Source organism: Ogataea angusta (genome assembly GCF_019207475.1).
Source record: "Ogataea angusta isolate 61-244 chromosome Unknown 61-244_NODE_11_length_350522_cov_89.849751, whole genome shotgun sequence".
Taxonomy (NCBI): domain Eukaryota; kingdom Fungi; phylum Ascomycota; class Pichiomycetes; order Pichiales; family Pichiaceae; genus Ogataea; species Ogataea angusta.
Window position 1 is genome coordinate 1 of NW_025065225.1, and position 25827 is coordinate 25827.

General features: G+C 48.2%; 17 protein-coding genes across 17 annotated transcripts; 9 read left to right on the plus strand and 8 right to left on the minus strand.

Annotated features, from left to right (window-relative positions):
- KL928_004733 (uncharacterized protein) lies at positions 1–195 on the plus strand (the record flags this gene model as incomplete). The annotated part of the gene is made up of 1 exon (XM_043205464.1): positions 1–195. A coding segment is annotated over one exon (195 nt), but the record flags the coding sequence as incomplete, so codon positions are not given.
- Positions 196–280: 85 nt separating this feature from the next.
- KL928_004734 (uncharacterized protein) lies at positions 281–1630 on the minus strand (the record flags this gene model as incomplete). The annotated part of the gene is made up of 1 exon (XM_043205465.1): positions 281–1630. The coding sequence occupies one exon, from the start codon at positions 1628–1630 to the stop codon at positions 281–283; it is 1350 nt and encodes a 449-aa protein (XP_043057729.1).
- A 126-nt stretch (positions 1631–1756) lies between these two features.
- On the minus strand, positions 1757–3433 carry KL928_004735 (uncharacterized protein; the record flags this gene model as incomplete). Its single annotated transcript, XM_043205466.1, has 1 exon — positions 1757–3433. One exon carries the CDS (start codon positions 3431–3433, stop codon positions 1757–1759), a length of 1677 nt encoding a protein of 558 aa, XP_043057730.1.
- Positions 3434–3638: 205 nt separating this feature from the next.
- KL928_004736 (uncharacterized protein) lies at positions 3639–5234 on the minus strand (the record flags this gene model as incomplete). Its single annotated transcript, XM_043205467.1, has 1 exon — positions 3639–5234. One exon carries the CDS (start codon positions 5232–5234, stop codon positions 3639–3641), a length of 1596 nt encoding a protein of 531 aa, XP_043057731.1.
- Positions 5235–5963: 729 nt separating this feature from the next.
- Positions 5964–7247, plus strand: KL928_004737 (uncharacterized protein; the record flags this gene model as incomplete). Its single annotated transcript, XM_043205468.1, has 1 exon — positions 5964–7247. The coding sequence occupies one exon, from the start codon at positions 5964–5966 to the stop codon at positions 7245–7247; it is 1284 nt and encodes a 427-aa protein (XP_043057732.1).
- Positions 7248–7294: 47 nt separating this feature from the next.
- KL928_004738 (uncharacterized protein) lies at positions 7295–8188 on the plus strand (the record flags this gene model as incomplete). The annotated part of the gene is made up of 1 exon (XM_043205469.1): positions 7295–8188. One exon carries the CDS (start codon positions 7295–7297, stop codon positions 8186–8188), a length of 894 nt encoding a protein of 297 aa, XP_043057733.1.
- A 66-nt stretch (positions 8189–8254) lies between these two features.
- KL928_004739 (uncharacterized protein) lies at positions 8255–9580 on the plus strand (the record flags this gene model as incomplete). The annotated part of the gene is made up of 1 exon (XM_043205470.1): positions 8255–9580. One exon carries the CDS (start codon positions 8255–8257, stop codon positions 9578–9580), a length of 1326 nt encoding a protein of 441 aa, XP_043057734.1.
- A 12-nt stretch (positions 9581–9592) lies between these two features.
- Positions 9593–11242, minus strand: KL928_004740 (uncharacterized protein; the record flags this gene model as incomplete). Its single annotated transcript, XM_043205472.1, has 1 exon — positions 9593–11242. One exon carries the CDS (start codon positions 11240–11242, stop codon positions 9593–9595), a length of 1650 nt encoding a protein of 549 aa, XP_043057735.1.
- A 284-nt stretch (positions 11243–11526) lies between these two features.
- On the minus strand, positions 11527–12246 carry KL928_004741 (uncharacterized protein; the record flags this gene model as incomplete). Its single annotated transcript, XM_043205473.1, has 1 exon — positions 11527–12246. The coding sequence occupies one exon, from the start codon at positions 12244–12246 to the stop codon at positions 11527–11529; it is 720 nt and encodes a 239-aa protein (XP_043057736.1).
- A 313-nt stretch (positions 12247–12559) lies between these two features.
- KL928_004742 (uncharacterized protein) lies at positions 12560–13939 on the minus strand (the record flags this gene model as incomplete). Its single annotated transcript, XM_043205474.1, has 1 exon — positions 12560–13939. One exon carries the CDS (start codon positions 13937–13939, stop codon positions 12560–12562), a length of 1380 nt encoding a protein of 459 aa, XP_043057737.1.
- Positions 13940–15005: 1066 nt separating this feature from the next.
- KL928_004743 (uncharacterized protein) lies at positions 15006–16418 on the plus strand (the record flags this gene model as incomplete). Its single annotated transcript, XM_043205475.1, has 1 exon — positions 15006–16418. One exon carries the CDS (start codon positions 15006–15008, stop codon positions 16416–16418), a length of 1413 nt encoding a protein of 470 aa, XP_043057738.1.
- A 408-nt stretch (positions 16419–16826) lies between these two features.
- On the plus strand, positions 16827–18767 carry KL928_004744 (uncharacterized protein; the record flags this gene model as incomplete). Its single annotated transcript, XM_043205476.1, has 1 exon — positions 16827–18767. One exon carries the CDS (start codon positions 16827–16829, stop codon positions 18765–18767), a length of 1941 nt encoding a protein of 646 aa, XP_043057739.1.
- Positions 18768–18813: 46 nt separating this feature from the next.
- Positions 18814–20241, minus strand: KL928_004745 (uncharacterized protein; the record flags this gene model as incomplete). Its single annotated transcript, XM_043205477.1, has 1 exon — positions 18814–20241. The coding sequence occupies one exon, from the start codon at positions 20239–20241 to the stop codon at positions 18814–18816; it is 1428 nt and encodes a 475-aa protein (XP_043057740.1).
- Positions 20242–20667: 426 nt separating this feature from the next.
- On the plus strand, positions 20668–21549 carry KL928_004746 (uncharacterized protein; the record flags this gene model as incomplete). Its single annotated transcript, XM_043205478.1, has 1 exon — positions 20668–21549. The coding sequence occupies one exon, from the start codon at positions 20668–20670 to the stop codon at positions 21547–21549; it is 882 nt and encodes a 293-aa protein (XP_043057741.1).
- A 499-nt stretch (positions 21550–22048) lies between these two features.
- On the plus strand, positions 22049–23791 carry KL928_004747 (uncharacterized protein; the record flags this gene model as incomplete). The annotated part of the gene is made up of 1 exon (XM_043205479.1): positions 22049–23791. One exon carries the CDS (start codon positions 22049–22051, stop codon positions 23789–23791), a length of 1743 nt encoding a protein of 580 aa, XP_043057742.1.
- Positions 23792–23930: 139 nt separating this feature from the next.
- On the minus strand, positions 23931–24744 carry KL928_004748 (uncharacterized protein; the record flags this gene model as incomplete). The annotated part of the gene is made up of 2 exons (XM_043205480.1): positions 23931–23958; positions 24023–24744. 2 exons carry the CDS (start codon positions 24742–24744, stop codon positions 23931–23933), a joined length of 750 nt encoding a protein of 249 aa, XP_043057743.1.
- Positions 24745–24838: 94 nt separating this feature from the next.
- KL928_004749 (uncharacterized protein) lies at positions 24839–25795 on the plus strand (the record flags this gene model as incomplete). The annotated part of the gene is made up of 1 exon (XM_043205481.1): positions 24839–25795. One exon carries the CDS (start codon positions 24839–24841, stop codon positions 25793–25795), a length of 957 nt encoding a protein of 318 aa, XP_043057744.1.
- Positions 25796–25827: the final 32 nt, after the last annotated feature.

Genomic DNA, 25827 nt, shown 5'->3' on the forward strand with positions numbered 1-25827 from the left:
GGGCAGCACGAACAGGAACGGGCTGATGGCCGACCCGAGCGTGAGGTCGAGCAGCGCCGTGCGCAGCGGGCCCAGGATGGCCAGCGCGGCGCGGATCAGCCCGACAACATTCGTCGCAAACATCTTCTCCACGTCCTCATCCCTAATACTTCCAGCGTTCTCAGCTCCCAACGCCTTCCCAGCTTTGTTCACTAGCACATCGATGTCACGATAATCCAACGGAAGAGCTGCAAAAAATGCGTCGATCTTTGCTCCATCTTAAAATCCTACCCTGACCCGCCTATCTTTGCATTGCCTCGTTTGCCATTTTGCGGACGGCGATTTGACCTGGGGTCAGACCTTCCTCATTCACGTCGAACGGAACCAGACCCAGCGCTTGTTTGCCCTCCAGCGACAGCAAATGCTCCTCGCGTCCCCGGTCCTCATACGACGACTCGTCAGGACCATCATCATATTCGTACCTAAAGTCTCGTGGCTTTGCTCCTGAGTCGAAGCACTCCCTCGAGTCCTTCAAAGTCTCGATGTTGTAAGGACACAGCGGGGTGTGTGCAATATAGACGACAGACGACTCCTTGTCGCCTTTGTGCTCCTCGTCCACTTCGTGCAAAAGATCTGCATGCCACAAGACAAAGTCGCCCGGCTTGACGTAAGGAATGCCAACCACGCTCTTGTTATGCTGCAAATGAGGAAACATGGCCCTATCGTATGCCATGAACTGACCAGAGCCAGGCGTTGCGCCGGGGAACTGTGCAGAGCTCAAGTCCAAGTTGCCCCCATCGTCAAAGAAGGGTCTCAGCAAAATGTACGCCAAAACACATTTCAGGTCCGGCAAAAACCAGATGGTTCCCTCGCCAGGCTTGGCGTCAGAAAGAGCCAACCAGCCCTGAAACGAGCGGAACACACTGCACGTAGACCCGTTGCTACTCATACCTTGGTACAGATCCTGTTTGGCAGAAGGACGTCTGTCAATGAGGCTTGGATCCCAGTCTTCCCAGCGGCCTTCGAAAATCTCCCGATACACGTCTCTGTACTGCTCGTCCTCCCACCGTTCGATAGAGCTCGAGTCCAAATGCAGTGGGAGCGTGCTGTCACGCCCGGGGTATCGGATTCTCAAACGGTCAGCATACACAACTTGCGAGTCCATGTCCAGAAGAGCGTCGGGGTCGTTGTTTTTGTACAACTTACCAACAGTTTTCATAAGCTGAACCATGCGAGGGTGGCTTCTTGCCTCCACTTGTGCCTTCGACCAATGAATAAACCAATTGCTGGTGACACCAGCGCGTGGAGTCCCGGTGATACCAGGATGGCTCTTGATGTACTTCTTGGTATCCTCTCTCCACTGGTTGCACTGCTCATCGTCGATCACGTCGCGGATAATCAAGCAGCCGCGCGCGTGGATCAGAGAAGACATCTCCTCAGTAAAACCACCGTTCTCAATATCCCGCCAGTTGACCTCTGGGATGTAGGATGAGCCTGCACGGCTGATCTCATCCGCCTTCCTGTCCAGAGCTTTCAGTAGTCTTTCCCAGGAAGCCTGGACAGCCTCGCGGTTTTCTGGCTTGATAATTTCGCGCTTGAGTTCCTTGAACCGGCTCTCCAGTCTGAGTGTTGTGATAGTTGTGGTAGTCATTGCCGACTACCCCAGACTCCCCCGGCTTATATATTGTTTTCTTCCTCCTGCGGGCAAAAAACAATGCTACCCCAGCGAGAGAAACAATGTTTTGGTCGTGGCACACCCAACAAAATGACCCGCGGGCTAGAATCCGTTGTTTGCTAACCACTCACCAAAGAGGTCTTCGTCCGTTGCCACCACTCTCTTCGGGACATTGCCTCCTGTCCGCTTGCGGATCCTTTCGTACAACGCATCGAGACGCATCAAGGCAAGCTGCGTCACGTGTGTTTGTTTGGCCAGCGCGGACAGATTGTTGCGGTAGCACTCGACCTGGCTCTTCCAAGCCTCGCCGTCAACCTTGCATTGTGCAATTACGTAGAAGGCAACCATACAGGTACCTACAATTGAGAAGTTCATCTGCGAGTAGCACCACCAGAAGCCGTCAAACTGCAGGCCCGTAAGAAACACGTTGAACTCGCTGCAGTAGTTTAGAGCCCGTGAGCTCAGAGACGCGTAGCACGCGTCTGTATCTGTGTAGAGGATTGACCGACAGCATGACAGTGCCAGCGTTGTCTTCGCGAGCACCAACGAAGCCATAGGTCCGGCAGGGCTTGCGACTGGAAAGTACATTGTGTCGATTGCATCTATCCTGTTTAAGAGCTCGACGCCGATCGCCATGGACTCCTCAGCTGGTCTCTGCAGAGCCTTGACCGTGTAGAATCGCGTTAGCAGCTCGGAAAGTACTTTGGTCAGGCGCACCATCACAAGGAACATCCGTACTCCCGGAACCGTGTCCTCGTAGTCGCTTTCGCTGATCTCGCCGACACTGAAATCGTCGCTGTGAATGTGTGAAGGACGCGACAATCCCAGGCTCTCCCACTTGTCGTGCACGTATATCAGCCACCAGAGCCTGCGTCGCATAGCGATTTCTCGCCATGGGATGTCCCAGCCGACGGGGTCAATGTGCAGTCCCAGTTCCTGTGCAGACGCAACGAGAGACGCTGTCTGTACCCAATGGCGCGGGAAGTTGGCGTCTCGAATGATCATCGGGCGCTCATGCAGCTTCAGAAGGGTTGCCTGGACGGTCTGCATGGTCGACGCTCCCTGCTCCAGCGGGAGAGCGCGCGCAGTGAAGTCTGAGAGTTTGAACCAGTCTGCGGCCTTCTTCTCAACCACAGATTTGTCGGGGAGAAACGGATACGCCACCACGTACATCGAAGCAAGAAGAGTCGCAGAGATTGTCCCGTTGCGCAGTTCCTCATAGAAAACTGACCGGTTCATGATGGGATACGAGGAGTTCACCACGGAGAAATATGTCTCCAACAAGCTGTCTTCTACCGGCTTGGCCGCCTCCCTCACGGCATCTACCTCGTAGCACCCCGGGCGCGGCTCGAGATACTCGGTGGGGTGCATAGCAAACACAATCGGCGTCTGCGTGCTAGTATTCTTCAGCAAATATGTTGTCCCTGAATCTGCCCCTGCTGCCTCCCCGATCCTTCTCAACAGCCACGGATCCCGGTCTCCACTGAATCCCACAAACAAGCTAGTCTTGCCATTATGGAGCTCCAATGCGTTGTTCTCGGCAGGAGCAACGTCTGGTCGTCGCTCGAGTCGAAAAATGCAAGGGTTGGCCGTCTCCACCTTCCAGCTGTCTGGACGCTTCTTCTTGATAGGGCCCATAGTGTACGTGCATGACTGGTTGCGAAGACAACACCCCTCGCACTTGTCTGCCTTCTCTTTTCTCAGACACGCCATGCGTCGCCGCCGACAGAAATCACATGGCCGGCTCTTACGACTTCTATATTTTCGTGTCTCAGCCATGTTTAAAAATATTATGCTTACCTTATATTTTTTACCTTATACCGGGCAGGGGTCGGTGTAGTTCTTACCTTGCCCTCCTAATATTCCTATCTACTCTATCTCTCAGCTATTTAGTCTCCCCCTTGTAGAACTCATAATCGGTGTGTCCTGGGACCGGCGCCCAGTAGAATATGTCCCTCTCGTACTTGTTTAGCACTTAGAGTCATCAACAAAAAATCTTATCCATGACTTTTGCAGCTTTGTTGTCATACTCTAGATCTTCTTCATCTTCAGGATATGAAAGGTCAATCTTGTCAAGTGGAATCTCCCTAAAGTCACGGGTCCACAGTTTATATCCGAGCCAGAAAACAAAATAAAGAATCAAAGAAATGTAAGCCGCAAAGAAGTTTTGTGTATCCCATGGTATGAAAGCAGTGAACCCCTGGGTAATGGCAACCAGAACAAGCATGAAACATGCAAATATAGCTGAGTAAGGCTGTAGTGGGGACTTGTATATCGGAATTGAACTTCTGTCAATTCCTTGTCTTTTTAGCCCGTAGTAATACCTTAGAAAGGCGTAGTTGATCAAAGCCCAACAAATAAATCCAAACTCAGTGACAAGATTCATGAGCCAATTGAAGACTTGTGCGGCAGTATTGTTCAACGTGAGAAGTGCAAGAAGTCCAAACGCACCGTTGAAAAGAACCGAGTAATATGGAACGCCGTTTCTATTAGTCTTGATCAGCCACTTGGGACAGAAACCGTACTTGGTTCCGTAAAAATAGGTTCTGGAAGGAATGTAAATTTGGGTGTTGGCAGCAGAGAATGCAGCAATTAAGATGCCACCATTGACAATTGATGGAAGAACCTTGACACCAGCATTTTCGACTGCAATCACAAATGGGGACTGTGCACCGTTACCGGCGCCAGCACTGATGGCGCTCAAAAGGTTGGGGTCGTTGGAAGAAACCATTAGCGACACCATGAAAAGCGATAGCACGTTGAAGGTCAGCACACGAATCGCAACCGATTTCATCACAGTCGGTGCCAGTTTTCTAAAGTTGGCAACTTCTCCACTTGCTAGTCCAATTGTCTCACTTCCTTGGTAACCGAAACCAGCGTTCACCAGAACTCTCCACATTCCCAGAAACTTTCCTACAGGCTTATCTGTGAGGTAACTGACGAATGGACCAGGGTCCCTCCAGTACTGGAACCCTGTGGTTTTGTGCAAAGGATTGCCTCCACATGTAGCAATCAAGCAAAAGAGAATGCTGCCCACAAACAGAATCAGCTTTATCATAGTGACCCAGAACTCAACTTCCCCATACGCTCCAACATCCACTATGTTAACCATAATGATGATAAACGTGAATATGAGGACGGTCGCCCAATCCGGTAGCTTCTTATCGCTGTCCCAGAACCCAATCAGCAGGCATATTGACGAGATCTCGGACGGGAGCGTGAGACTAAAACTAAGAGCATTGGACCATGTGAATGCGAACGCGGTGGAGTTATCAATGAATCTAGCCATGATTTCAATGAAGTTTCCCTCGCTCCCCAGATATGCACACATCTCGGCCAGAGAAAATATTGTGCACATTGTGATCACGCCCATCAGAGCATATGAGATGAGCATACCTACAGGTCCAGCAATTGCAAGCGCTCCTCCACTACCAATAAGCAATCCAACACCAAGAGATCCTCCTAGAGCTATAAAATTGATGTGTCTTGGCTTTAGGTTCTTCTTGAGTCCATCCTGCACAGACGGGACTGAAGAGGAGTCTGAATCGACAATTGTAATGACCGGCTGCTTTTCTATCATTGTAGACCTCGAGAAGTGTCCGGGACAAAAATAAAAACTTTCATTCTTATTAGACTCGAAAAAAGGCGACCATTTCAAATGCCGCTTAGGATATTGGCCCCTTATTTTTTATCTATTGTTTTGAGATTAAAATGGGAAAAAATCTGCGAACCTGATAAGCTGAGACAAAAACAAATAGCCGCTAGCGTAACTACTATTAGCATTATCCATGGTGCGAGCCGGCCTTAAACGTAGGATGCCAGAGAGTTCTGCTCCCTATCAACCTGGCTGGAATCCGATGATGGTGCTAACATGAGTAGAGATGAGAACTTTTGAATTTTTTATTGATTCGATAAATCTCAGCAGTCCAGCATCTTACCCAGATCTTTTCCTATTTTATAAAATCTTTATCGCCTATTCCTCGATAAGGGTGATTTATATGCGCGTATTTTTTGCGATAGAATTTTCCCAATTATCGTGAAATCTACCCCATTTTATTTCATCCCAGACCTCTGTACGGGGCTCTGTAAGATGGACCAATGACGTCTGATACGAAGGCTTCTCGTGTAGCCTAATCGTCTTGGCCACATCACACCTTGGCCAGCCATAAATTAATCTGCTCCTCTAGTAGAATGTACGTACTCTGTCGCATATTTGGGCATTAGAGTCGCGTTTATACTTTTCCGGCACATTCCCCAAAATTGTCGCAAACACAAGAACAAAAAACGAAATTAGAGTTTCCAAATAATCATGCCTGAAGCTCACTTCACAGAAAAGACCCGTGCGGTACTGGAAGAGTACGAACGCTGCAAAGGCGGTTTCACGCCTCTTCCAATTGCGCTCACAAAGTCTCGCAATGCCACCTTATGGGACGTGGATGGAAACAGATACATTGACTTTCTCTCGTTCTTTGCCGTCGCCAACATGGGCCACGCACACCCCAAGATCGTGGAAGCCGCGTGCACAGCAACTCGAGAATGTCCGATGGCCAACACGGCATTTGTCAACCCGAGTTACGCAAAGCTTGCATCCAAGATCAAAGAAATCCTTGGTTACGATAGTATCGTGTGCATGTGTACCGGAGCCGACAGCACAGACGCGGCCACAAAAATTGCCCGTAAGTGGGGTTACAAGGTCAAGGGGATTCCTGCTGGCAAGGCCGTGGTACTGACGGCGTCTGCATGCTACCATGGGATTACTATATCGACTCACTCGCTGTCGTCCGCTCCCGAAGACCTGTTTGGTCCGTACGTGCCCGGTGTTGGCCCAGTCTCGCCATCTGGTGTACTCGTCGAGTACGGGGACATAGAGAGTCTCAAGAAGGCATTGGAAAAAGACCACGAGACCATTGCGGCGTTCATGGTGGAACCAATTCAGGGTTCTGCCGGAATCATTGATCCACCAGAGGGGTACCTGAAACAGGCGTACGATGTGTGCAAGCAGTACAATGTGCTTTTCATTGCCGACGAGGTGCAAACTGGACTGGGAAGAACAGGCGAAATCTTGCACAGTTGGCGTTCTGGGGTGAAGCCCGACCTCGTATGTCTCGGCAAGGCTTTGGCAGGCGGCGTGGCACCGCTCTCTGCTGTGTGTGGCAACGCGGACGTGATGGATATCATCGAGGTCGGCGACATCGGGTCGACAATGGCCGCAAACCCGCCAGCCACAGCGGCAGCAGTTGCTGCATTAGAGGTGCTAGTGGAAGAACGGATTGCAGAGCAGTCCAAAGAGAAGGGAAAGCTGCTGCGGGAACTGCTCGAAGCAGAAAACGTGGCCCAAATTTCTGGCTTCAGCGGAGCAGGAATGTTGTGTGCTGTGATCCTGAACGCGGAGTATGTGACTCCGCGGTTCAACGGTCCACGGCTGAGACATCTGTGTGCCAAGAGAGGGCTGATGGTCAACAGCGCTTCTGGCGGCAACCGCATGCGAATCTGTCCGCCGCCAACTATTGAGGAGGATCTTCTTGCTGAGGGCGTCAAGATTTTTGCTCAGTGTGTGCGTGACCTAGAATCTGTAGACGATCCTATACTGTAAAAGTAACTTAAGATAATTCTTTTTAGTCTATTTTTCAGCTATTTTTCATGCCAAGGGAATTTACTTTGGCAGACGGTGGCACGATCCCCGCTGTCGGGCTTGGAACGTGGCAGCTGGAGGGGGACAGAGGCCAGAAAGCTATTGTACACGCACTCAAAAACGGCTATCGCATGTTGGACTGCGCGTTCTCGTATGGCAACCAGGCCTTAGTTGCGAAAACGATCGAGCTGTCCGGCGTGGCACGCGAGGACCTGTTTATCGTGGACAAGCTTGCAAACACTTGGCACTCTGCTGCTGAGGAGTGTCTAGACAGGACGCTTGCTGCGCTAAAAACAGACACCCTAGACCTATGGCTGATGCACTGGCCCTCGCCGTTGAACCATCGCGGCAACCATCCCAAGTGCCCCACGTTGCCTGATGGCACTGTGGATTTTGAAAAAGACTGGAACTACGTGAAGACATGGCAAGCAATGATCGAGATCCAAAAGCGACGGCCGGAGGTCAAGCGGCTGGGCGTCGCCAACTTCGGCATTAAAGAGCTCGAAGCGATCAGCGTGACAGGCGTGCTACCACTGGTCAATCAGGTTGAGCTACATCCTTCGTGCAACCAGGAAGATCTGCACAACTACTGTTTACAGAAAGGAATACAGCTCGTCGCCTACAGTCCCCTGGGCTCAACAGGATCTGCGCTGCTTCACAATCCCAACCTCAGGGCAATTGCTGAAAAGAATAATGCTACCGTTGCACAGTGTCTGCTGAGCTGGGGTGTCGCAAAGGGATGGCCGGTCATCCCGCGCTCGTCATCTCCAGAGCGCCTCGATCAGAACTTGAACATTCTAGAGCTGTCGGGAGCAGACATGGACGAGATTTCCAGAATAGGAAAGGCATTGCCAAAACGGTACGTCACTGCTTCGTGGCATACTTTTGACGAGATCGTTTAGCGATAAACATGCGTCGGATGTCGCAAATGGGACAATATAAATATACCAAGGTAAATAGATTTCGGCATGTCATGTACCTGTTGCACAGAGCCGCCAAGAGCTGCGAGTAGCTTACCAGAAGATCCTTTCTACGTTCACACGTCTACGGTGTTTGATTCCCTCACTGGCCAGTTCTTAACGGACGTCTCTTTTGAAGTGGACCCAGCCACAGGTTTGATAACTCAAGTCCTACACCGAGAGAGCGATCTGCCCGTTTCTGTCACAGATATTGACCTCAGAGGCAAGATCGTCATGCCCGGCTTTGTGGACGCACACACCCATATTTTTCTTCACTCGTACGACGAGGCCGACAATGCAAAGCAGAAGCGTGATGAGAGCTTTGTGGAGCGGATCATCCGGGCCACCAACCACTGCAGAGCAGCGCTCATGGCCGGGTACACTACTTACAGAGACCTGGGGTCAGAGGGGACGCAGGAGGCGGACGCAAGTTTTAGAGATGCTATCAACAGAGGCATTGCCGTGGGTCCACGGCTTTTCGTCGCCACAAAAGTGCTAGCGTCGGTTGCTGGCGTCAAGACGCACACGGAGAACACAATTGGTGGCACTAGGTTGCCGGTTGCCAGTGAAGAGTGCGACGGCGAGGACGAAATTAGAAAAGCCGTGAGACGGCGTATTGGGCTGGGCTGCGACGTGATTAAGTTCTTTGCCGACTATCGCAAGCGTATCATGCGCTATCCGCCGGCAGTGCAGCACCCATACGTCTCGTCGGTGATGTTTCCGCCAGAGAATCCCAACCCCGATGTGGTGCTCTACACGCAGAAGGAGATGAACGTCATTTGCGAAGAGGCGCGAAACGCGGATTGTCCCGTTGCAGCACACTGCACAACCAACAGGGCAGCGGCGATGGCCGCAAGAGCCGGTGCACACACAATTGAGCACGGCTTCTGGTGTAACACAGACACTCTTGCGACACTCAAGGAAAATGGATGCATTCTCGTGCCGACTCTGGCCATTGCCGAACGGCTATACGGCTCTCGATTCGCAGAAATGCTTGTCAAGACACACAAAGCCTGGAAAATGGGCTTGCGTCAAGCGTGTGGAGGCGACACAGGGACATTCAACCACGGAGAAAACGTGAGAGAGGCAGAGCTTTTTTTGGAAGCAGGAATCTCGCTCGAAGACACCTTGAGGTCCCTGACCTACCACGGCTGGCTGGCCTGCGGCAGCGACTTCTGCGGGAGAAGGTTTGGCTGGCTGGCAGAGGGCACCGCCGCAGATATGGTAGCTCTCGACAAAGACCCTCGTCAGGACACCACGGCCCTGCGGCATGTATCCTTTGTAATGAAGGATGGCCGCGTGTACAAGAGAAATGGAAAGCAAGTAGTTAGTTAAGTCATACACCGTTCACGCCAAGTATTTTTCAATAAACACTCCAATTTTGGATGTCTGTTTCTTCTCGGTAGCTCGCAGCTCTTCGATCTCGTCCCATTTTTTCGCGTAGCTGAAATTCATATCTTCTGGTCTTACCAGTTTGGTTTTGTATCTAAGTTTGTAATACAGCCAGCAGAGACCAAACAGAGGAACACAGAGGTAGGTCAAAAAAAAGTTCTCAGCTCTAGCAGCAGCCGACATCGTGCTTCCTCCAAGCGGATACAACCCAATGTAGAACTGGCCTATAAAGAGCACAAAAATAATGAATGTGGCGGTGTACGTAGTCCATGGGAAGAATCTGTCGTAAAGAGGCAGCGTCTTGTAATTGATGCCCTGCGCTTTGAGACCAGCTCTGAAGCGATAATGTGACCAGTATATACAGAGCCAGGTGAAGTACCCATTCAAGGCACACAGCGAATTGAACCAGTTGTACACCTGCTCCCCCGTTTTTGAGCAGTTCAGGAATGCCAGGGCAAGACCAATCACGAACACGGTAAGCAAAGATAGCACGGGCCTGCCCTTGGAGTCTTTTTTGCCAAATACAGGGTGAATAACCTTCAGGTCCGCACAAGCAACAAGGGATCTGGATCCGATGTACACGGAAGAGTTGCCACACGAGATAACAGACAGCAGAATGAGTGCATTTAAAATATCAGGGAGGATCTTCACTCCGCCCCTTTTCATAGCAATGATGTATGGAGAGGCAAGGGAGCCACTGGCGTTGTTAAGTGTTTCGTCATCGTATGGCACGTTCATTGTAATCAGCCAGGCGTTGCCGATGAAAAACACACAAAGCCTCCAAAATATCGGCTGGGTGCATCTGGGAATAAACGTTCTTGGATTTTTCACCTCACCTGCAACGATAGCAATATGCTCACCTCCACCAAAAGAAAACCCAGACTGTGAAAAGGCAAGCACTATCCCTTGTATTCCGTTTCTTATCCAGCCTGGGTTCTTCCAAAACTTATAACCAATCGGTCCAGTGTTTGGCAATCCTCCACAGGTTCCGATGAACATAAAGAGAGTGATACCTGCCATGGCAACGATCTTGATGAACGATTGGACGTACTCAATGTACCCATATGCTCTAATTGGCCAAACGTTTCCAGCAATGTAAATCGCAGCAAATATAGCAATGTACTCGGCAGTCGTCACTCTGCCATTCGTGTCCCAGTAGCGTAGAATGCTGATACCGGCAGTAAGCTCTGCTGCCAAAACGACCATCCAGTTAAAAGCAAAATTGATTCCTTGAGCAAAACAAATTGCTTTGTCAAGATACATGTCAGCCTGGTTGATAAAGCCACCGTGAATAGGCTGATAGGCCGTCATTTCTCCTGTTTGAATAAACATGACATAGACAATGTATGCGTTGATCGTATAAGCAAAAACTATACCAAATGGACCACCTTGCCTCAAGGCTGACCCCATACCGACCCAGAATCCAGTACCGATACCAGCACCAAAAGTGATCATGAGGACTTGACGACCTGTAATTTGCCTCTTGTAACCAACATCCTCGACAGACTCCTCTAGCTTTCTAATTGTTTGAACTAGAGGCTCAAAGTCCTCGACGCTGGTAACCTCGTCAACCACTTCTGTTGATCTCACCTTGGATTCAGACATTTGATTGTTATTGAGCCATCGAGACTGGAAATTTATATGATTTTTTTCGTATCTGATTTTGATAATGCAGCTTTTTTCGCGATAAAAGATAGGATCGCATCGGATATTTATTCAAAGTTTTCGAGAGCTATCGCGTATCTATTATTCTGCGGGCGCAAATCTGGGGAAGAGTGTTTTTTAGCGGACTCAATCGTGAGTCACGATATAGAATCAATACATTATTTTACGACTCGGAAAGCTCAGAAAAGTCAAAATCATGTGAATCATATTATCTACACGGAGTCCTAAAGGTTCTGGTAATTTTGCACAATCTTCTCGGCCATATCCATAAGACCACCAGCGATAATGTCAGGTTCACCAAATATTTCCTCACAAGGATACTTCTCATACACGTCAGTCCACGCTGTATGGAATCCAGCCTTTTTTGCGGCGCAACAGTCCCACATATGCGCTGCAGCAAACCACGCGTCTTTTCCTCTACCAGGAATTTTCTCAAGCATGTACTTGTAAACCTCGGGTGCTGGTTTTCCAATCTTCAAACTATCGCATGATACGATGTTCTCCTCCGGCATCTCAATTAAGGAGTTCTTGAAGTAGCCCTTGACTCTTTCCTTGTCTCCATCTGTAAGACACCATATAGTAAAACCATTGTTTCTCAACAGCTTCCACATTGCTGGCAACTCTGGTCGAGCCTTGAGCTTTAGCCATTCAGCGCAGAGGTACTCTAGATCTTCCTCTGTAGCAAAGCTTTTTGGATCTTGAATACCTGCGTGATATAGAGTTCTGAAAAACGTAGCCTTAAGGATTTTCTTTGTAGGCTGATACTCTCCGATTTGAGAGAGGTAAGAGAAGTCTCTTTCGCACGCCGTTCCCCAAGCATCAAAGAAAAGATCTGTGTTGATATTAAACTGAAGAAGTCTCTTACTCAGTCTGTTTTCAATGGCATTTAGCATTACGTCGTACCCAATGCAAGTACCTATTATATCAAAAACAATGTCTGGCATGGTAATTCTCGATATCAATAAGTTTAAAGGCAAAATTTCTGGACCCAATGTCTTTCACTTCCGATTGAGAGCTGACGTTCGGTGGAATAGTCTGTATTATATCAATGCCAATGGTTGAAAACCTGTAGCAGAAAAGTCGTCAAAAACACTAGGTTCAAAGTTTCCGAAAGTTTCATAAAGCTTATCGGCATTTGCTCGATCTGGGCTAATTTGGGAAACCGATTTTTTAGCGGGCAGATTGCAATTTGCTGAGTTCGACATTCTGAGACAATTAGAATAGTATTGTGATGTAAGGAAAGAATCTATACATAAGTTAGAGCTTCTGATACGTGTAATATCCCGTTTCCTCTAAAATGTTGTTTCTAGCCCTTTTCAAGCGATCCTCAGTCAGCATAAATGGCTGCGGCAAGTCTGTGCTCCCCACTGCCACCCCCCTTAAGATCATTTCCGATATTGCTTTAGCAGACAAAAATACCCGTGGCATGCCATGTCCATGGAAGCCTGCTAGAACAAATTTATTTTTCTGATTTGGTACTTCTCCAACCCATGGAAGAGCATCAACAGAGTAACCTAGAATCCCGGTCCATAAATAGTCCACTTCCGTCTTAGTTCCCTTCCAGCTGCTAAAGTTATTCTGCATGAATGTGTTGTACCATCCTTTTATATCTGCTTTGAAAAGACTGGCATCATCGACATTATTATACCAGGAATCCTTGTCTTTGAGATAGAATGGTTTGGCTCCACCAACAACGATGGAGCCATCAGGCCTATTGATCAAGTATTCGTGCTCAGAAAAGTCTCGACAAATGCCGTAAGTATAGTTTAGATACGGAGTGTACTCATTGTCTGCGGCGAACTTGATGTGAGAGCATGTGCCCTTCACGGGGACAATTCTGTCGTCAAATTCCGGAGCTATAGCTGATGTGTAGGCATTTGTTGCCAGTATAATTTTTCTTGCCTTGACGCTGCCTCTTGCCGTTCTTATCAAATGAAAGCCATCCTCAAGAGTCTCTATGTTTTCAACACAAGTATTTGTTTGCAGGTTGAGGCCTTTTTCTACACAAAATTGAAGCAAACCCTTCACAAACTTGTAGGGCCATAAATGTCCTGCAGTAAATGTTACTGCGAGTGATGATGTTGGAAATTGGGAGACCACTCTTGCATTGTTCTCTTCCAGGACCTGAATGTCGTCCAGTATAGTGGAATACGGATTTTTTTTCAGAGCATCTATTGCTTTAATGCTTCCATCCACTGCACCCTCAGTAAGGTGAACATTACATGCTCTCGTGAGAACTAGATCACAATCAATGTTGAGATCCTCGACCACGTTCTTGATTGCGGATATATGCTCGTGCTCAAAGTTTCCAATTTCTGCTGCACCCTTCTGCCCATAAAATCTCTCAAACTTGAGATACTCGCGGTAGTAGTCGGGTTTCAGATGTCCTCCATTTCTTCCGGTTGCTCCTGAACACACTGTTCTAGCTTCTAGCATCAAGACGTCCAAAGAGCACGTTTGGCTTTGTTTATAAAGCCAGTATGCCGACGCCGCCCCAGCATATCCTGCACCAACAATGAGCACATCAGTTTCGGTAGGTAGGTCACTAGTTGTGCGAGTGTAAATAAAGCTATCGCTCTCGGAATGCCAAAACGAGTCTGTCGGATCTGATACTGGAAAAGGTTTTGAAGTAGACATTGTCACCGGTGTGAAAATTTGAAACAGATCTCTACAATTAAAGACAAATACACACAAAATTTTAACTGTATTTTATATTGTGTGGTGTCACAAGTAGAAGACCAAAATTTGAGCGAAGATAATGAAAACAAAGCGGGCAACGATCAGTCACCTCCCTTCGATGAATTGTCAGTAAAAAGCGACTTATTAGTATTACCAGACTAGATAGGGTTGATGCTCATACGCGAGGTGCTGGTATGCACCCCGGTTCTATCCATAGTTGTATATTAAACTAGAGTTCTGTCATTAGGATGAAACCTTGTTCTTCAAATTATTCACCTCATCCTGAAATCAGAGCTTTCTTATCAGTAAGCTGGTTCGGCGGCTTTCCCAAAAAGGAAACACTTTCTTATCGGGGAAATAGATTTATGTAAAACTGAATAGACATCCTTCCACTGGTCCTCCACCAGACTAATCGTTTGTCTTGATAGGTGGCAATGGCACTCCAATGGCGAAAGCTTACCAGAAATTTAGCAAGATGTTTGCAGATCATTTGAACGACCTCTCATTAACTGTAATCATTTGCGACTATTTCAAGTCTCGCATCGCGATCTGAGCTGTAAATTATTTTCTTGGTCTGAGGGGAAATTCCGGGTTTGGCAAATACTCTGTATCAGCATAGATTTGAGCTTTTTTAAATTTTTCGCGTCTGGAGAGCGCTTTGTTTCGGTCAGCAGACAACCTGATGAGGCTTATCGTTGCAGTAAATAACTAGCATTTCCCGAAAGACTTCGAGTAAATTTCGTGAGCAGATAAAGCTAGCCTTTAGATCTGGCAATAAAGTTCTGCACGCTAGAAATTTTCCTCTATGCCAGATCTCGCTTTTCTATGGAACAATGCGTTGCTGCTGAGTTCGGTTGTAACTTTGTGTGTGGTGCTGTGGCTTTACCTATACACTATTAAGCCAACGACCAGCTTTATATATGGGCTTCCATATCTTCCAAACCCAGGCCTACTTTTTGGAAATTTGAGGCAGCTAGCGAACGATCATCCCACACACCTACAGAAGCTCTCTCTTAGATATAAGATGCCTGTGTTTCAGTGTCTATTCGGAAACCAGAGAATCATTTTCATCAACTCATATTCAGCAGCAATAGACTGGTTTCTGAAAAACCAGACATGTCTTATTGATAGACCTGTGTTCTATACCTTTCACAAGTTGGTGTCGACATCACAGGGGCTAACAATAGGAACCTCACCATGGAATGCCACGTGCAAAAAAAGACGACTTAATGTGCAAAGATATATGACTACACCCGCGATTCAAGAGAGAGCAAGCTTGTACGACGTGGAATCGTACTCGTTACTACGTGATCTGTATCAAGATACGTTGAATGGTAGCTCAGCCTATCCTTACACTTACACCCAGAGGCTTGCTCTCAATTTCACCACTATGCTCTGCTATGCCACGAGATTTGACAACATTAAGACCAAACTTTTGGAGGAGATTTTAGAAATTGTGAAGACTATATCCTCTTTCCGTTCTACAAACAAAAATTTGCAAGATTATGTCCCGATCATGAGGCTTTTGCCCGAAAATCCCAGAAGCAAGCTTGCTGTTGAGTGTAGCAGGATCAGAGACGAGTGGCTCCAAAAGCTTACGCAGCAAGCTCTCAATCACAGAAACGACCGTGTGAGTATTGTAGGAGACTTTGCTAAGTCTAGTGGGAAAGGAAGATTGGATCTAGATGATATTAAATGCATATGTGTTGGCTTGGTCTCTGGTGGGTTCGAGACTCTTGGTTCAACAGGAGCTCTAATATTTGCACAGCTAGCCACAGAAAAAGGAAGGAAGTGGCAATCAAAAATCTACTCCGATTGCGTTAAGCACTATGGCTCCGTGGATGTGGCATGGCAACAGGTGGTACTTGAACAAAAGAGTGAATTTGCAGTGTCCTTCATCCGCGAGCTCCTGAGAATGTACGCGGTCATTCCTCTGATACCGGCTAGAAAAACAGCGAAGTCTTTTGAGTGGAACGGGGCTACCATTCCTGAGGGTGCAACGGTAATCTTAAATGCGCAAGCCGCAAATCACGACAGAGAACATTTTGGAGACACAGTGGATGAGTTTGTTCCCGAAAGATTTCTCTATGAATCCGACGTCAACCGTTCGCCATTCCATTTCACATTTGGTGCTGGTTCAAGGGCATGCACGGCAGTCAATCTTTCAATTAGAATTCTGTATGTCATTCTGACACGAAGCTGCCTGCTTTTTGAAATTGAGGAAGATGCTTCACGTCCACCAGTAAATGACTATATTGGATATGCAGCAGACCGCTCAGCACAAACGTACTGGCCTAAGGAGTTTGGTATATATTTGAGACCAAGGAATCTCCATACAATGGAGAGGTGTTTTAGAAAATCCAAAGAGGCTTGTGCTGAGCAGTTGTCATACTCATATGAAAACGATGATGCTGGAGAATGTGAGAGTTGTTTATAATTGATGAACAATACTGAGCAGGCAGCAGCTGGGAAGTTCAAGAAGGACGTTTGAGCAATATGTGCTCAGCTACAGGAATATTTTCTAGATACTGCTGTCGAAATCTGAAATCTGGACCCATTTTCAGCTTGTTTGAATGACAATTCTTGTAGTTGAACCTTAACTCTGGCTAATCTCATTGGCAAAACCTAGCAATCGAAAAGTGCTAATTTCGCTACTAAACTGAAATAATCTGGAGTTGTAAAGTTTGTAGCCAATCCCTTTAGTCACAGTCCTTGATAAATAAGTGTTATTAGGTACTATCCAAATATGTAAATTAAAAAAACAGGATAATTAATTATCTATTTGCATGTATAATCGTTGCCAGCGTTGCAAGAGTGTATTGAAAATCATATATAGAAACCACACATGGATGAAATTGCCGACCCAGCAGAACTACGCAAGGCTTTTAATGATGGTCACGCAAGAAGCTCCACCCGATGCTATAGGTGTAAGACCAAGAGACTGAAATGCCGATACGAATTCCCGACTTGCACCAACTGTGAAGAAGAGGGTCACGAATGCCTTGCCTGGGTCAAAGGACTTAATAAACCGGTTCCACGGAGTTTGGCTCTGTATCTTGAAAATAGGGTTGCCGAGCTGGAAATCAAACTGGCAGAGTTATCTGTGGATAGAATTTTGGACAAATCAGAAGAACAGGCTTTGACATTTGCCAGGTACGCAGCAACACCGTTCATTGATGCTTTTGAGTCTTCTGAATACGACAGAGGTGTTATCAACTTCCCGTTCCTTTACTTTCGGTCAAGCAGCTTACCTGCTCCCTTCGACTCGATGTTGGATAACTCGGAGAGAGGGAACATGAAACGTTTCGTTGAGGAGCATCCGCCGGTCGATCTATACAGTATTCCTACCGATGTGGTACAGATTTTGATGCAAAATTATACCAGCTATCATCAGCCTCAGTACCCTATCTTGTCCAAATTAGAACTCAAAGAAATAGAGGCCAGGGTTTTCGAGTCCCGAGACTCAGCTGATTCGTATGATTATGCAGCTATCTCAATTGCTCTGGCAATTTCAGCAGCTACCCTGACACACAAAGGAGAAAAGAAAAGTTTATCATCTTCCAGCGTTCTGTTTTCCCAAGCCATCATGCAGCTCACGCATACAGTCTGGGGGAATAAATTGAAAAAGCTTCAGATAACCTTACTCATCGCTCATTATGCCTTTGCAAACCCATACGCAGCTGATATTTGGTACACCATCAGAGAATGCCTTAGACTCTGTCTTGATCTTGGACTGCATAAGGAGGTGGAAATGGAAACAAGCACGATGATAGACATAGATCTTCGCCGCAGGCTTTTTCTGGTCACAAGCTCCATGGCGCGACATCTGAGCTCAGTGCTGCGTATCGCATTTCCAATACCAGATAGTCTTATTACAGTGGAGAAACCGGCTACGGTGGATGATTCTTTTATCACAGAAAGAGGAATCGATCTCTCTGGTCCGCAAACAAAAGCTGCGGCCCTTCATTTTTCTCAATTCAGACTTTATGAGACAGAAGTACACGAAGTTCTTTGGCTCAATAAGGAGCTGAACACCGACGCAGAAGAGTGGCTGGATGAAATGGAGAGCAAGGTCGAAAAATGGTATCTGAAAGCAGAAGAATTTGCCAAACTCAATCAATTACGGTTCAGGCTTATTTGCAAGGCATCCCTTCAGACTCGTCTACGCAGACGTACTCCTCGGATTACCAACCCATCTCGTCCGTCATACGTCAAACTAGTGAACTCGCTTGTTTTGCTGATAGATGAATACTTGAGAGATTCCAGGAGCGGTCAGGTGTTCTATCTTTTAATGGGAGTTCACTATATTGAGGAAGCAGCTGTGAATCTAGCAGATGTTATATGGACGCAAAGTGACTGGATACTAGACTTTTTTACGCCTGATTTTCTCGATTCCAAGTTTAAAGGATGCCTTGATTTGCTTCTTCGATTTAGTGAGCGATGGCCAGATATAACCCGTGGAAAGATGATTCAGACCTTGACGGACATATATTCCAAAGCTTCGAGACTACTATTTGCAATTGCAAAGAAAAGGTCAGGCTTCGAAAGTCTTGAAAGGGATACTGAAGTGTCAGCCCAAATCGAGCAATTAATGTTTCCCCAAAATGATGTCCTAGTTCCTGAAGCAAGTTTGCATCTTCGTGGAACTAAACCCAGTAACGTTTTAAGCTCTGATTCTATGCCTGGTATGCTCTCGGTCAACAAGCAATCAAGCTGGACTGACAGTTTCAATGTTGATGGTCTATTGAACCTGGAGGAGTACGTCGGCTTACAAGATTGGGTCTAGTTTAGGTGGCAGATCCAGCTGCCGTTTTCTCATTTAAACCACACATCTAACAGACGCTCATGTTTTTCAATGCAATATCTGTGAACGAGAGCAGCGCTTGAGAGTCTGGCCAGAAGGTTGAGTATCTAACAAGAAGCTGCTTTCCCATACTGATGGCATCAATGATTTTGCCCTGAAAAAAAGAATCTTCTAGCAATTCATGATGACGCTTGCTAATGACCATCAAACTCAGTAGAGAAAGCGTGATGTTGGATATTTCTATCCAAAAACATAATGGAGCACTCTTTTGGAGCTTTAGGCTTGCATCTTTGATGCACTCAATACAGGATTGCAAAACATTCAAATGAAAGCTAGACTTATCGCACCAAGGACAGCTATGAGTGAGCAGTGAGCAAGCAGTAAGCCAGTGGGTGGATTTAGTCTCCAGCTGCTGCATAAATAGTGTTTCGGCCCGGCAAACAGGGCACCCAGGGAGCTTTCCATAGATAGTTCGAAACAGATCAATTCTGTTTGTGAGCTCGACAAAGACCATCCTATTGTTACCGTCATCGATTTCAAGACGAGCAATCTGATTTTTCGAAAAATAAATTGAAGGCGGTCTGCCCAAACATAGCGAAACACTGGTTTCAAGCTCATAGAGCACTTTCAGTAACCTAATCCGAGGAACTTGTTTACACACCCTTCCGGGTATCGGACCTTGGTTCCCAGTGTTTGAAAATCTCAGTTTTTCCGCTAAACCACAAGCCAAAGAAAGCGTCTTCCATACCGGTGAGCCTGATTCAGGATCCAACATTTCATAGACAGCATAATACACTAGAGCCAGAAGAGTGTCACCATCAGAATCCGTCAATTTGTCCTTCATGAGCTCCGCCACTTTTTGTTGAAGCATTATCTTGATGGATGCAAAATCCACTCGTTTCCGCATTAGGTTGGTTGCAGAGATGAGAAATATAAGCAGCACAAACAGCTGCTCGAAAGAAGGATAGTTCCTTACCATGACTTCAAAATGAAAGAAGCTCTCTGGAAGCAGCGGGAAAACAGGATAAATATTGCTCAGATAGTTCTCAATGAGCAGTCTGGACTGGTCATTGCCAATTACTGAGAAGTCAAACGGGACCTTAATCTTTGGAAATGCTGTATAATTGTCAATAGAACCAAATTTACTTGTTTCAGCATTTAGCTTCAGCACCTTTGACACCGAATGAACCATTGAGACCACAGAGCTCGGCCCAAAATAGTGAGAATCCTTGCCTCCTTCTATAAAACATCCTGAGCTTACAGAGGTGCTGGGCAGCTCCTCGGTTTCTTGCTGGCTGCTGGTGCTTGAGTGTGCCAGATTCTTTCGTTGTATTTTGTTTTCATATTTGGCTATTTCGTGTTTCAACTCCCTTATCTTATCGTCCAAGCCTTTAAGATATCTTCTGGATACCGATGTTCCTAGTCCTTCGTCGTAGTATCGACAGATGGTTCCCATAGACTCGCAGTTTTTGCAACTTGGCAGGTTAAAATCGCATTTCTTTTTTCTCTTTTTGCACACACTGCAAGAAAGCATTACGATCCAGCAAAGGGCAGACGAGAAGAGCCAATGAACTTTTTTGCAGGTCGTAAGACTCGCTAGTTCTGGATTCACAAAATGCAATTAGATAAGCGATAAATTCTCAAGAGATTTACTGATTATATTTGCGACACTACCTCGATCTGAGTCGGATACATTGGCAAAAGGTTTTTGTTTGCTAGTTCGTGCATTTGGAAAAGCTAGCACTATTGGTTAGTGGCCTATCTGATAGATGGTATAAAGAGACGAACGCATGAGTTAATAAATCTACGTAGAGACACCGAGACATTTCTAAATTATCAGACTCGGCATTTCCGAGCATACAAATAATTTGTCACATAGAAGATGTCACAGTTCACTATTCCACAGCTCTACGAGATAGCAGGCAGACAAGCCATCGTGACGGGAGGCGGATCGGGATTGGGCCAAATGATCTGCCAGGGATTGGTAGCCAACAACGTTGACGTTGCCGCGGTTGATCTTATTCAAGAGCGCTTGGACGAGACCATTCGCAAGTGTGAAAAGGTGAGTGAGGAGACAGGCTCGTCCAGCAAATTCACATCCTTGTGTTATGACATCGGCGACGAGGTCTCGAATAAAAATCTGGTGCGTCTCATCAATGAGAACTACGAGAACGTGGATATTCTTATAAACTGTGCAGGAATCAGAAGACAGAATCCAGTCACGTTTTCACCAGGTGAATCCCTCGAGAAGCTCCAGGAGGCCACTTGCTCCATCGGGTGGAATGACTTCCGCGACACTTTTGATGTGAATGTGTTTGGAATGTACTTTTTGACTGCTGGGCTAGCCAAAAAGCTAGGCGAGGCAGCACAGAAAGGCGGTGGAAGAGGGTGTGTGATTTGCTTTTCATCTCCCGCATCTGTGCATAATAACCAGTTCGTTCCAGCCTATCAACTGTCGAAAGCTTCCATTGACCACATGGTGAGGATCATGGCTGCCGAGTTTGCAGATAAGTATATTAGGGTCAACGCTGTATCTCCAGGACTCTATGAGAGCAGAATGACTCCTATGGCAGCGGACGATCCGACATCAAATATCAAGTATGTTGGCCAAGTTCCGGCAAGGAGAGCAGGTCTTCCAGAAGAGATGGTAGCTCTAATCATATTCATGTGTTCTAGGGGTGGTGCTTATCTTGACGGTCGAAACATAAGGATGGACGGAGGCAGACTATTGACGTTGAAGGGTCACGTGTATAGCGATGAGTGAGCTGATCTTTTCATCCATAATCTTTCTGGCCGATTCCGTCACCCTTCGTAGTTTTCGATGGGGTGCTACAATTTAAAGGTGAAATCGAACTCAATGAGCTATATTGATTGACGTAGCAATCACGCGTGGTGCTGAGTGTTTTCACAATAGGCCATTGACCGCTAAATCTGGGATGGGCAATGCCTGCATTCCTTTAGAGGTCCCCTCCTAATTTTCTTCGAATCCCACTCTTTGCTCAATGACTACCCAGAATCAAGCAAGATCGTGCTTGGTAAAACTCTAAAATTTGGGCCTCGCCCAATTTGCATCCCAAATTAAAACCTCCGCCAACAAGTCATACAGTAGAACCGAGACTATGCTAACTAGCTACTTGACGGAACATTTTTAATATAACCTGTAATTCGATCAATATTCAGTCCACTGGGTTCTTCCCGCTACAGATTTGTTTGTATCTGTTATCTTTCGGAGAACAGTACACGACATTTTTTCATTTCTTATCATGAAGCGAAGAGGAGTCCGGCGGGCTTGCGATGCCTGCCATTTGCGAAAGCAGCGTTGCGACGGGTTGCAGCCGTGTTTTAGGTGCTCCAAGAGCGACAAGCTGTGCTCCTACGGAGAGGAACAAATTCCCGGAGCCTCTGAAGTCGTCCACCTGATGAGCACCGTGCTCTCGTCCTTGGGAACGATCGAACAGAAAATTGATCTCCTAGGCGGCATCTCGGATCCACCGGCTGCCGAGCCTTCACCTACCCTACACCGTCCGCCCGTCGCGATCCAGACCATTTCACTTCGCGGAGCACCCATGTCAACGGTGCAAAGTGCATACTCCATGGCCGGCAACGGCATGGCAGAAAATAACAGCACAGCATCCTCGGTACGGTCGCCTCTTCCACTACTACACCAGCTCTACCGCACAGATCATTGGTGCTGCGACCCTGTGTCGCTGGGCATTTTGTCGTTGCAAGACGCTCAACACCTGGTTGATTTGTATTTCGAACAGATGCACAGCATGGCACCGCTTCTTACCAGAAGTATCCACTCAGACGCAGCCGAGCTACGCCAGCGGTCAACGCTTCTCTTTCTCACCGTCTGCTGTGTGGGAGCACGGAGCCTTTCTCAGCCGGGCCAAAATATACACGATCTGGCCGCCTTGCTGGACTTTTCGCTATCCCGGGTGGTTCTGGGACGCACAGACCGCATCACGCTGGAGCAGCTCGAGTCTTTACAGCTCTACGCCCATTGGATGCCTCTGAGAGCGAGCCATAGCGCCAGTAGATACAACGAGGTTTCTGTGTGGAATGTAATTGGACTCACAATCCGATGGGTCAAGTTCATGGATCTTGAGGGCCGCCTGCAGACAAGATTTACAGGCTCGCTCGAAGACGTGCGAATTTTACGGATTATGCTCAATCTTGTCTCGCTCGACTACCAAACTCATCTTTCCACGCAGCTGCCCACGACAATCGACCCCGTGCCGCTCGTGGCCCTTGCCAGAAAATTCTGCTCGACAGTGAACGCGGAAACCAATGACCACAAGCTTCTGGGGCTCTGTGAGCTGACCCTCGCTCTCAAGCACGCAACCGACCTAAAATACGTGAACTTCTTTCTGGACGAATGGGCAGCCGAGTGGACAAACTATCCCAACGCGCAGCTCAGCGTATCTGAGATACCGTTCACCTCCATGCGCTGGTATCGTCTGAGTCTGAACAGTGGGCCCCTTGCTGGACTATGTGCGGGAACGCCGGTCCCGGAAACGGAGGAGCGCGCTGTGCTGGCGGCCCTGAAACGCAGCGTCGAGGCTGCTCTGGATATGTTTGGCTTATTTCTCGAAACTCCCGGATGGGAAGACCCAAAAGTGAGCCACGCGTTTCTTTCTCGCTTCCGCTGCGCAATCGACTCGTACTGGATGACGCACGCGTTTGCATTTATCTTGCTGTGCATTCTGTATGCTCGAGGAGCAGTGGACGAGACTTTTTTCTGTTGCCTGCCGACGCAGAACCAGACCAGTCCTCCGGCCCCCGGTTCGCCGCTCTCCAACCTTCTCCAGCTGGGGCTCACCATTTTTGACCTTGACCCGACTCATCCTGCTGCACATATAGCTGCCCTGGTCCACCAGGTCTACGATTCGCTGGAACTGCTGGACGACTCGAAAAACTACGTCGAGGACGTCTTCCCGATTCCTCTCGATGAAGGATTTGATCTCAATTTGTTTCTGGCTCGTCAGTGCGGTGATTACGCGTAGGGAAACTGCTTGCTCCAATGAAGAGCAATTTCCTCGCGCGTGGCCACCCACACCTGCTTGCCCTTTATATATTCTAAAAATCTGCGCAGCCCAGCGATTCTTCCTGGACGGCCCATAATCCGGGCATGCAGGCCAATGCTCAGCATTTTGGGACTGCCGCGCTCTCCCTCGCGGTAGAGTTCGTCAAAAGAGTCGCGCAGGTACTCAAAAAATTGGTTTCCGGTAATATACGCCTGGTAGCCAGCGTTTTTGTAGTCGTTTGTGTCCATGGTGTAGGGAATAATCAAAAGCCCGTTTTGCTTGGGGCCGCCAGGATACGGCACCCAGTACGGCAGGTCGTCATTGTACGCGTCGCCGTACCAAAGCAGTGGCAGCCCTAACTCCGCAAACGTCTGCGCCAGTATGCTGCGCGATCTCTCGGCCGCCTTGCTGTGGATCATCCCGTAATACCAGCCCCGTGGTGGCCGCCCGGTAGCTTTCTCGATTGCGCGGACGCACCGCTTGACGTACTCCTTTTCCTCGGCCGCAGTCCATCCAGAACGGTCGACCCATCTCCAGCCGTGCGACGCGACTTCGTGGCCGCCGCGTACAAACGCCTTTCCAGCCTGGGGATTTTTCTCCAGTGCCTGTCCAACAGCAAAAATAGTCAGCTTCGTGTCATGCTCTTCAAAAAGTCTGAGCACTCGCCACACTCCGCAGCGGCTGCCGTACTCGTACAGAGACTCGATATTCACGTCGCGGACGCCGCCCACAGACGGTTGCACGCCGGGCCCCAGCTCCGTCGCCAGCACCTCGGTGACTGCGTCGCCGTTCTCGGGACACACCTCGCTGCCTTCTTCGTAGTTCAGCACAAACGAAAGTGCGATCTTGGTCCCGTTGGGCCAGCGTGGGTCTGGCGCGGTCTCGCCATAGCCAATGAGATCGCGAGGACCGTAGTCAAGTGAATTTTGCATTGACGCAGTTTTCTGCGTGTAGATAAGATATTTATATCGGCCACCGCCGACATCCGCCGACATATATATAGCGTCTCTGCCAGCCGTGTGGCCAATGCCGTCGCTTCGTCCTGGAATCCTTGCGCCCTTGCCGTGCTTCTTCAACGCCGACGAGACGATCAACTACGACCAGTTTGCAAAACATACGCTGCGTCTTGCTGCCGCAGGCGTCATGCCTGTTGTTTCGGGGTCCATGGGTGAAGCCATCCATCTAGCTAGAGAGGAAAGGATTCAGCTGATCAAGTCAGCACGAGCAGCACTGGACGAGGCCGGCTTTGCGTCCATGCCTATCATGGCAGGAGCAGGAGCACTGTCCACCAGAAAGGCCGTCCAATATGCCAAGGACGCCGCTTCTGCGGGAGCTGACAGCGTTCTGGTGATTCCACCTGGATACTACGGACTCGGAGAAGCCAATCTGGAGGCATACTACACCACCATTGCAGACCAGAGCCCTATCCCTGTTCTGATCTACAACTTTCCTGCTGTTGCGGGCGGAATTGACATGTCCAGCGACCTTATTCTCAGAATAGCCGAAAAAGCACCCAACTTGGCTGGCTGCAAGCTGACCTGTGCCTCTGTTGCCAAACTTGCCCGCGTGTCCCAGTCGCCACTCAGTCCTCGCACCACGGGCATTCCCTTCTTCGCGCTATGCGGCTTTATTGATTTTCTGCTACCAGGAATAATTGTTGGTGCACAGGGTGCAATCACTGGCGTCCCAAACTTTGCTCCAAAAACCTGCCAGAAACTCTGGGAGCTGTGTCGGCAGCCACTGACTCCCGAAGTTCTGAGCCAGGCCAACAAGCTGCATCTGCTAGTGTCTAACGCCGACGCGGCAGCGTCCAGCGCTGGCATCCCCGGCATGAAGGCCCTGCTCCACTATCTCGAAGGCTTTGAGCCGTATGTCCGCAGTCCGCTGCTGCCTGCGTCGGCAAATGCCGCCGAAAAGCTTATCAGTAATCCTGCCATTGTCAGCATTCTGGAGCACGAAAAACAGCTCAGCAGTCGTCGGTAAGTGTCGGCGACCGCCGAGCACCTGGTGGATAT